Source organism: Zootoca vivipara, chromosome 2 (assembly GCF_965207765.1).
Source record: "Zootoca vivipara chromosome 2, rZooViv2.hap1.1, whole genome shotgun sequence".
NCBI lineage: Eukaryota > Metazoa > Chordata > Lepidosauria > Squamata > Lacertidae > Zootoca > Zootoca vivipara.
In genome coordinates, this window is record NC_142584.1 from 107,303,190 (window position 1) to 107,314,175 (window position 10,986).

General features: G+C 42.5%; 1 protein-coding gene across 1 annotated transcript in view; it reads left to right on the forward strand.

Moving 5' to 3' along the window:
• The window catches only part of LOC118081060 (uncharacterized), a 32,231-nt gene extending 22,403 nt beyond the window's left edge, over positions 1–9,828 (forward strand). The window contains exons 5-7 of the mRNA XM_088663393.1: positions 4,979–5,035; positions 6,001–6,096; positions 8,385–9,828. Of these exons, the coding sequence (XP_088519519.1) occupies positions 4,979–5,035; positions 6,001–6,096; positions 8,385–8,458 (227 nt within the window). The 3' untranslated portion in view covers positions 8,459–9,828. The remainder of the gene's footprint in view (positions 1–4,978; positions 5,036–6,000; positions 6,097–8,384) is intronic.
• Positions 9,829–10,986: the final 1,158 nt, after the last annotated feature.

A 10,986-nucleotide genomic window follows, 5' to 3' on the forward strand; every position in this document is an offset into this window, starting at 1 on the left:
ACGTGTATATAGGCTCTGACACCTGCTATTTTCTTAATGCGCCTCACATTGTGAGGAATTTCAGGGATAAACACTTTCCCTGTGCGTGGCTTTCTATGCAATTACATAGGGCCTTCTGGGTAGTGGCGGCCTCCCTGTGGAACGCCCTCCTGTCAAGGAAAGAAACAACTATCTGACTTTTAGAAGACATCTGAAGGCAGCCCTGCTTCGGGAAGTTTTTAATGCTTGATGTTTCATTGTGTTTTTAGTACTCTATTGGGAGCCTCCCAGAGTAGCTGGGCGCGGTATAAATAATAAATTCTTTTGCACTGATGTGGATGCAGTCTCAGTGGCACAGCCAGCGCCATAGGATTTTTTTGCATAACTACAACAACAACAACAACAATTTATTATTTATACCCCACCCATCTGGCTGAGTTTCCCCAGCCACTCTGGGCAGCTCCCAATCGAGTGTTAAACAACACAGCATTAGAGGTGAAACTCGGAAAATGAGAATATCGTCGAAAAATGCATTTATTTCATTAATGCAACTAATTATTTTTTCTTTTTCTTTTAATTTTTACAAATGCTTTCTTTTGGAAATTCCACAGTAATAAAACAAATAGTTACAATAACACAAAAATAAACATCGCTATTGCATTTCATTAATTGTTGTTGCTTAGTCGTTTAGTCGTGTCCGACTCTTCGTGACCCCATGGACCATAGCATGCCAGGCACTCCTGTCTTCCACTGCCTCCCACAGTTTGGTCTAACTCATGTTCGTAGCTTCGAGAACACTGTCCAACCATCTCGTCCTTTGTCATCCCCTTCTCCTAGTGCCCTCAATCTTTCCCAACATCAGGGTCTTTTCCAGGGAGTCTTCTCTTCTCATGAGGTGGTCAAAGTATTGGAGCCTCAGCTTCACGATCTGTCCTTTCATTAATTACATTCCATTTATAATTGACCCGCCTATTGACAAATAATTACAATTACAACAAATAAAGGCTTGACGTATCTTGCTTTGCATGTCATGCATCTATCTCATATATTGGTTTCACCTTTTAAGTTGCACTACTGAAATAAATGCACTTTTCGATGATATTCTAATTTTCCGAGTTTCACCTGTAAATATTAAAAACTTCCCTAAACAGGGCTGCCTTCAGATGGCTTTTAAAAATAGGATAGCTGCTTATTTCCTTGACATCTGATGGGAGGGCGCCCATCCACACGGCGGGCGCCACTACCAAGAAGGCTCTCTGTCTGGTTCCCTATAACCTCACTTCTCGCAATGAGGGAACTGCCAGAAGGCCCTCGGCGCTGGATCTCAGTGTCCGGGCATACCCTCCCATTCGTCTCCCTCTCTTTCTCATTCAGTCTCAGACTCTCTGCCTTTCTCCAAAATGCTGTTTCTTCCCACAAGCACTAGATTATCTTATCAGCTACTGGGCAGGGCCCCCTTCTCTGACAGACTTTTTCTGTACAGATGTTGTAAGAAAAACATGATGATGGCCACCATCAGGGGTGACTTTTGAAAGGGATTAGATAAATACATCAAGGATAAGGCTTTCAGTGGGTATTAGCCACACATAACATCTAGGAGTCTTGGTAGACCACAAACTTGACATGAGTCAACAGTGTGATGCAGCAGCTAAAAAAGCCAATGCAATTCTGGGCTGCATCAATTGGAGTATAGCAAGCCTGTTCAAGGGAAGTAATAGTACCACTGTATTCTGCTCTGGTCAGACCTCACCTGGAGTGCTGTGTCCACTTCTGGGCACCACAGTTCAAGAAGGATACTGACAAGCTGGAACGTGTCCAGAGGAGGGCAACCAAAATGGTCAAAGGCCTGGAAACGATGCCTTATGAGGAACAGCTAAGGGAGCTGGGCATGTTTAGCCTGGAGAAGAGAAGGTTAAGGGGTGATATGATAGCCATGTTCAAATATATCAAAGGATGTCATTTAGAGGAGGGAGAAAGGTTGTTTTCTGCTGCTCCAGAGAAGTGGATATGGAACAATGGATTCAAACTACAAGAAAGAAGATTCCACCTAAACATTAGGAAGAGCTTCCTGACAGTAGGATCTGTTCGGCAGTGGAATTTGCTGCCAAGGAGTGTGGTGGAGTCTCCTTCTTTGGAGGTCTTTAAGCAGAGGCTTGACAGGCATATGTGAAGAATGCTTTGATGGTGTTTCCTGCTTGGCAGGGGGTTGGACTGGATGGCCCTTGTGGTCTCTTCCAACTCTATGATTCTATGATTTATAGTAGACGACACATGCATTTTCCTTCTCTGTTGCTTCCAGGCATGGCATCTGCAGTGCCCATCTCCTCAGTTCACAGTTGGGTCAACGAGACTGTTCAGTTACCCTTCTCCCTTCAGCCCCCCAGTCCTCCTTGGGAATTCCTCCACATCACATGGAATTTTATCACCGGCAACAGAAATGCCCTTATCCTTGCATACCTTTTAGACAAATGCAATGGGACAGCTCTCAAATGGTGGGAGAAAGAATGCTATATTAACAAACAGGTGGCTGAGATGTATCGGCAGCGGGCAGACGTTCTGAAGAATGGCACTCTAGTGCTTTATCGCGTGGGGCTTCACGATACGGGGATGTACCGCACGACAATTATAACCATGGATTTCAGACGGCATGCAACAGTAAATCTCAAAGTGACTGAAGGTAATGGACAGCAATTAGCATAAATAAATATTTGGGGTGCTTCGTCCTTGGAATGATTGCCTGCTGTCCTGATGTGATCTCCGGGGCTTCAGTCCTATGTGTTTTTAACTCCACCAAATTCAGTGAGGCACAAGGTATGACTGAGAGTGCCATTGTTTCTTTTTTTTTCTTTTTAAAAAAATCATTTTTATTAAAATTTCCAAATTAACAATTCAATCAAATCACATAAAATCTTCCAAATTGAACATTTTTTTCATTTCATTATATATCATCTCCCAGAATTCCTTTACATGTCCACCACATATGATAAAAGGCGTCTTCTTTTTCCTTACATTTCCAGCATGTATTTGACCTTGTTTTGTACATTTTGGCTAGTTTACAAGGGGTTAAATACCAACAATACGTCAATTTCATATAATTTTCTTTCAACGTATAACACGCTGTAAACTTCAAATCCCAGTTCCATAGCTTGTCCCATGCTGTAAGTTGTGTATTATATCCAAAGTCCCTCGCCCAGTGTATCATAGCTGATTTAACCTGTTCATCTTTTGTATGCCATTGTAATATCAGTTTATACATTTTAGAAAGCGATTTAGTCTTGTTTTCTAACAGCTCTTTTTCAAATTTAGAGGGTTCATTATGGAAGCCTTTCTTTTTATCCATATTAAAACTATCATTTAGATGACTTACAACTTTGTTGAGCTGCAGCCCTTCCCCTCAGTTTCTGCTTCAAGGTCATAATTCTCTGAAATAATGCAAATAACAGTTTCTATTCTCTTCCTAGCTGCCCAGCCTAAATGCATTGTGCAGCAGGTACCGGGCCCTGCTAGACCACATCCTTTGCTGATCGTGTTATCTTGAGTGGTCTCATTACATTGTACCAGAGCTGCTTGCTTCTCTCATTTTCCAGAGTCCAGATCTTTATCTTACCACAGAGACTAAAAATGAGAGACACATTTTTGAAACATCCAATTAAGGAAGCAGTTCAATTGTTGGAGGTTTGAGACATGTATGAATTCAGAATTGGCGCGGTATATAATTGTATGACCCTCCAGGATGATGATCGCTGTGGCATTCTTACGGGCTTTCTCGGGTGGATAAAAGCAAAAGCAGATTGTGTTTTGGAAGTTAGTTTTTGGGGACAACATTGAACCTGCAAAATGGGCGGTTATTGCTATAAGCATGCACACGAAAGCTCATACCAAAATAAAAACTTAGTTGGTCTTTAAGGTGCTACTGAAGGAATTTTATTTTTTTACAAATGGGATAGTTAGACTGCTGGGGTGAGTTGCTGTGTGGCCTCTGAAGTGCAGGAGAACCAAATGAATGGCAGTGAGTTTAGACACTTTGTTCTCCTTTAGAAAACACAAAGCAGATCACCCCACACCCTGGGTGGAATTAAATATCACATTATGTTGAATCTCCCATCTGTACAAGCAATTCAGCTTGCCAAACAGAGTGATCCCTTTTCCCCTGTGTGTTACTCTGAGCAGGGGCGTACCTAGGGGCTGGATAGGTTGGTGGCTGCCAAGGGCGCAGGCCCAGGAAAGGCACAAAAAATGCCCTCAGTTTAGGAAGTCATTGGTAGAGCACAAAAGGCAATGAAAAGGAAACTCTGAGTTTTTGGTCCATGGTCTCTTTTAGCATTGGAGGCGCCTATACAGGTGAAACTCGGAAAATTAGAATATCGTCGAAAAGTGCATTTATTTCAGCAATGCAACTTATTATTATTATTTTTTCAAATGCTTTCTTTTGGAAACTCCACAGTAATAAAACAAATAGCTACGATAACACAAAATGAACATAACTATTACATTTCATTAATTACATTCCATTTATAATTGACCCGCCTAATGACAAATAATTACAATTACAACAAATAAAGGCTTGACATATCTTGCTTTGCATGTCATGCATCTATCTCATATATTGGTTTCACCTTTTAAGTTGCATTACTGAAATAAATGCACTTTTCGACGGTATTCTAATTTTCCGAGTTTCACCCGTATATCTCCATGCCAAGGAAGCAAGGGGGCCTAGTTACGCCTCTGGTTCTGGGGGTTCTCTTGACCCATCCTGTGCCAATTTTATGGGATGCACAAGGGGAGGAAGGAAGAAATCCCTCTTGCATGACTTGAAGCCCTTTCGCAGGGCTTCTGATGACAGGTTCTAAGAAAAACGTCATGATGGCCACCAACAATGGTGACTTTTGAAAGGGATTGGATAAATATGTCAAGGATAAGGCTTTCAATGGGTATTAGCCAGACATAACATTTATGTATAGCAGACAACACATGCATTTTCCTTCTCTGTTGCTTACAGGCATGACATCAGCAGTGCCCATCTCCACAGCTCACAGTTGGGTCAACCAGACTGAAGGTAATGGACAGCGATTAGCATAAATAAATATTTGGGGTGCTTCATGCTTGGAATGATTCCCTGCTGTCCTGATGTGATCTCCAGGGCTTCAATCCTATGCGTTTTTAACTCCACCAAATTCAGTGAGGCACAAGGTATGACTGAGAGTGCCATTGTTTCTTTCTTTCTTTCTTTTTTTAAAAATATTTTTATTAAATTTTCCGAATTAACAATTCAATCAAATCACATTAAATCATCCAAATTGAACATTTTTTTCATTTCATTATATATGACCTCCCAGAATTCTTTTACTACCTTCCATGTCCACCACATATGATAAAAGGTGTCTTCTTTTTCCTTACATTTCCAGCTTGTATTTGACCTTGTTTTGTACATTTTGGCTAGTTTACTAGGGGTTAAATACCAACAATGCATCAATTTCATATAATTTTCTTTCAACGTATAACACGCTGCAAACTTCAAATCCCAGTAATTGCTTCCGTTTTTGAACGCACCTCAGAAGCCGAATGGCTTCTGAGGCGCGTTTCTCCATTTTTTCAATGGATTTTGTTGACCGCTCATTGATCCTCGGTTTCCGAACATTTCTGAAGTCGAATGGTCTTCCGGAACGGATTACGTTCCAAAACCGAGGTTCCAATGTATAATCCTTCTGACTCACCTGTAATGCTTTAACTTATGGATTTTTGCTTGAAACAAATCACATTATTTTTCTTTCTTTTATTCCGCTTCATCTTCTTTATGTAATTAAATAAAAATTAAAGGATGGCATTCAGCTCAGTCTTACTCAGAATAGACCCCCTGAAGAAGACTTAACTGAATAACACCTATATATTTTTATTTTAAAAAAACAAAAGCTGGTTGGTGTCATATTACCCAAGGTATTTTAAGGAAGACGTGTTCTGTTTCTTGTTTCTCACCTTTTCTGATTAAATATCCCCCTTTTTCACCCCCCACATCTACTGTAGGAGCAGGATCATTAACCCAGGAAAAACTCAGCACTGAGAATATGGTTCGGATGGTTTTGGGTGGCCTCCTCCTGTTCTTCCTGGGGGTCATGATAAGTAAGTGCTGCATTTCTTAAAAAACAAAACAAAACATTGCTTGGAAAAAGAGCAAAGGGAAATGTTGGGTGATGTTTTTTGCCATGTGGGTGACAGACAGGTGGGGGTGGATGACTTCTTGTCACATAAAACACACCTAGACCCTCACCCAACTTCTAGAGCAGCATAGCATCGCATGGGCATGGGCATAAGCAGACATTTGAGCTCTTTGGTCTGATGAGTCGTTCAACTTGACAGGAACTGACAGAGGGAAGGTTACACAGCATACAGGCCCATGATCAAGAATGAAATCAGCAAGAGGAATTGGTAGATTTAAAAATCTGGACACTTTGGTGGTTTCAGGCAGTAATCAAGGGATGAAGAACCTCAGGCTCAGGAACCAAATGTGACCCTCCATATATGCATCTCTCTCTCTCTTTGCTGCCAATGGCAGCCATTTTGTGCTGGCACCTTCATATATTATTTATACCCTGCCCATCTGGCTGGGTTTCCCCAGCCACTCTGGGCGGCTTCCAACAAAATATTAAAATACGGAAATCCACCAGACATTAAAAGCTTCCCTAACAGGCTGCCTTAAGATGCCTTCTAAAGGTCTAGTAATTGTTGTTCTCTTTGACCTCTGGTGGGAGGGCATTCCACAGGGTGGGTGCCACTACTGAGAAGGCCCTCTGCCTGCTTCCCTGTAACTTGGCTCCTCGTAGCAAGGGAACTGCCAGAAGGCCCTCGGCGCTGGACCTCAGTGTCCAGGCAGAACAATGGGGGTGGAGATGCTCCTTCAGGTATACTGGACCGAGGCTGTTTAAGGCTTTAAAGGTCAGCACCAACACTTTGAATTGTGCTCGGAAACGTACTGTCAATATATGAGTGCTGGCACTGTGTGTGTGTGGCTTTTTTTAACCGGAATGCACTGTCCATGAGGGCCCCTCAAAGGGCTGCAAAACACATAGCCACTGGTGTGACCAGTGTATGCACTGATGTTTATAGCAGGGCCAGGAACATAGCTGCCAACTCTCCCATTTTTGGCGGGAAACCCCCGTTTTTAAAGCCGTTTCCCGCTGGCAGCCTGGATTTTTAAAAACCCCGTAAATCCCCCGGATTTCTTACCGGCCAGGGAAGGCTCCTTCTGCGCATGTTTCTGATGCTGTGGACATTCTGGAAATGGGCAGAGCGGCACAGGAAGTCGCTTCTATGCATGTGTAGAAGCAACTTCCTGTGCCGGCGGTGCTGATCCCGTATTTTGTAAGAGGAGACTTGGTAGCTATGGCCAGGAAGCATGATGCCTCCATATGCTGAAACTGCATGTCTAGAGGTTCAGGTGAGTTCCCAAGTACCTGTAGTTCAAAGACAGGGGTGGGGAACCCTTTTCAGCTTAGGGAGCTGCAATCTCAAGAGGACCATCTTTTGGGAGCTGACACAGTGGTGGGTGGAGCCAGGTGGCATTTTTTTTCCTTTGAAAAGACTTCTCAATACCCAGATGCAAACATAAAGGTATATTTGTGAACCCTCATTGATATCCTGACCCTGTACAGTGGAACCTCGGTTCTCGAATGTCTCCATTGATGAACGATTCGGAACCCGAGTGCCAAAAACCCAAAACTAATTGCTTCCGTTTTCAAATGCACCTCGGAAGTCGAATGGCTTCCGAGGTACGTTTCTTCATTTTTTGTCAATGGATTTTGCTGACTGTCCATTGATCCTCAGTTTTTGAACATTTTGGAAGTCAAATGGTCTTCTGGAACAGATTATGTTCGAAAGCCAAGGTTCCACTGTAGAAGAACCAAGTTCTTCTGACTCACCTATCCTGCTTTAACTTATGGATCTTTGTTTTAAACAAATAACATTAACAGTATTTTCCTTTCTTTTATTCTGCTGTATCGTCTTCATGTAATTAAAGAAAAAATAAAGGATGGCATTCAGCTTAGACGTACTCAGAATAGACCCCCTGAAGAAGGCTTAATTGGATAACACCCATATTTTTTTAAAACAAAAACAAAAGCTGGTTGGAGTCACATTACAGCCAAGCTAAAGTTCCCAAGAAGGGCACAGGGCAAGAGCCAGAGAGAGGCGTGGCCTGCAGAGGTTCTAGAGGTCAAGAAAGAGAATTCTGGAGTGCCATGTTCAGCCCATATGCCAGAGGTTCCTTACCTGTTCCAAGCCAAGTGGCAAGGGGGAGCATGATTTCTATGTTGTGCTAACAAACTGTTGCTGCAAAATAATCATTATGGGAACAGGGATCTTCATCGAAACATCCATAGCTTGGGGGCCAAACTCCACTCTTTTTATCCTAGCATTTTTGCACAGTGGATGGAAGCATCACTCAGGGAAGGAAGACTGTGGGCCATCCTGGGAAATCCACCATTGACTGGAGCTGACATGTCATGAATGACCCACCTGCTCATTTCGTGAATCAAGGAGAGCAACAGGACACCTATCAAAAATCAGGAACTGCAGTTCTCAGCCACTCAAGTATCATGATCTGGAAGTAACTGAATATCTTGAACTGAAACAGGCATACAAATATGACTTCATCCAGCACTGTGAAGCCCTTAAGTTCAGGCAGCAGAGAGAGAACTAGTGTTTGGACTTCAGCCCTTAGACTCCAACTCCTAGCTGCCCCAGTCAGTTTGGCCAGTGTTCAGGTATGAAGGGAGTCATATTTCTTGGTATCTGAAGGAGTGTGCATGCACACGAAAGCTCATACCAATGACAAACTTAGTTGGTCTCTAAGGTGCCGCTGGAAGGAATTTTTAAAATTTTGTTTAATTAACGGCAAGATAGGCAATATTCATGTGTGCTCAAGTCACAATGAAGTACAATTTCTAGGCACTCTAAAGGTCACACTGTGCCCAGGAAGAATTGGTCATGGAACAGCCAGAGGGGTGGTAACCCTGGACTTAATCTTAAGTGGTACCCAAGGCCTGGTGTGAGATGTAAATGTTGTTGAACCAATACGGAGCAGTGGTCATAGGACTATCAAATTCAATATATATCTAAATAGACAATTGCCAAGAAAACCCAACACAGCCACTTTAGAGGTGTACTGTTATTCGCTCACTAAGGAAGCCCTCTGACCTCTCCATAGAGGTTATTTAGGTTCAAAGTATAGTTAAGCAAGGGATTTTCAATGGTTTGTCTGCTCCCAGCTCCCATGTGACCCCACCTTTGCTTCTTGGTGAATCCAGAGTTCAACTCTACAATTTTCTAGACCAAATAATGGGTTGAGAGACTTTGTTGCCTTGGCTGCATAGAATTCTGAAGGAGAGAGCTTAATTCTCACCAGAGGCATAGTTCTCAAATCCTGCTTGCTCCAAGATAAGGTATACCCTTCCCTTCCCTTCTTTCTTTTCGGTGTAAGGCTATCATAAATTGCTCTTCTTAATCTCTAGGCTTTTCAGTAGTCAGGGGTTCTATAGAATTATGGTGTGTGTGTAATTGCTTTATGATTACAGTGGTACCTCGCAAGACGAATGCCTCTCACAATGAAAAACTCACAAGACGAAAGGGGTTCACGATTTTTTTGGTGACTCGCAAGACGAATTTTTCTATGGCCACGCTTCACAAGACGAAATTATTGCAATACGAAACGAATCGCGGAACAAATTAATTTCATCTTGCAAGGCACCACTGTATTTTCAGCCTGCACTTTTTAACCTTGCTGTCTGAAGCAGCTCCCATATATGCTGTCTTTCTTCATTTCTGTTTAATAACTCAATAAATAATCTTTTTCTTCTACCTGGTGTGACAAGTTCTTTTTTGGGTATACAGGCTAAAGGTATACACATTTTTAGTGGATGCACAGCCTGACTCCACATAAAAGTTTCCACCCTCCCAGAGCTGTGCATTGAGTTCATGCCTGTGGTGAACACATATGTGGAATCAGATGTACACTGCCTAACAGGTACGCAGTTAGGGTCAAATCTTTCCAAAATATTTGGGAGCTGTATAAAACCAGAATTTTAAAAGCTCAGCTGTAATGTATACTGCAGGACCAAGAGTATGCCCTTATGTCGTTGATAAGCAAAGTGGGAAAAAAAGTATTAGAGACACAAAGGCTTACATTAGAAAATGAAAGTATTGTCCAAATGAGGAGAACAAAAAGGAGCACAAATTTTGCCTAAAAATGTGCAAGAGGACAATAAGGGATGCAAATAAATAATTTGTGGAGCACATTCCTAAAAACCTGAAGACTAACAACCACGAAATATTTAAATAAATTAGTACTGTATCAGGTGACTGCCTAGTGAGGTGGCTCTTTGAGAGCACCAACAAGCATAAAGAAAGAGGTGGTTCAGTTGATATTGTGTGCTTGGACTTTTAAAAAGCTTTTGACAAAGTAATTCACCCAAGACTATTGAATAAGCTTAGCAGTCATGGAGTAAGAGGCGAGGTCCTCTTGTGGATCTTGTAGCAAGTTAAATAACAGGAAACAGAGGGTAGGATTAAATGGACAGTTTTCTCATAGAACCATAGAATTGCAGGGTTGGAAGGGTCCCTGAGGGTCACCTAGGCCAATTCCTTGCAATGTGGGAATCTCAACTAAAGCATCCATGACAGTTGGCTACCCAACCTCTGCTTGAAAACCTCCAAGGAAGGAGAGGGTAGCCAGCAGAGTCCAGAAGGAAATTGACGCAAGGGATTTGAATGCTCAGGCAGCTGGGCTGAAAGTCTGCGCTACAGCCCAGTCCTACCCTCTCACTGGTTTAAAGTCAAGGGTCACCAACGAAGGGTCTAGAGGATCACGGACATCGCCCTCCAAGTTCATTGTCTTCTCAGTTGCCCCATAGGGAAGCATGATGCAAACTTTTGCAAACATGTTTTCTCCTGCCGTACACCTGCGCAAGCAGCTGCAAAGAGAGTGTGGAACTTTGAGGAGGTGATTATATCTCCCCT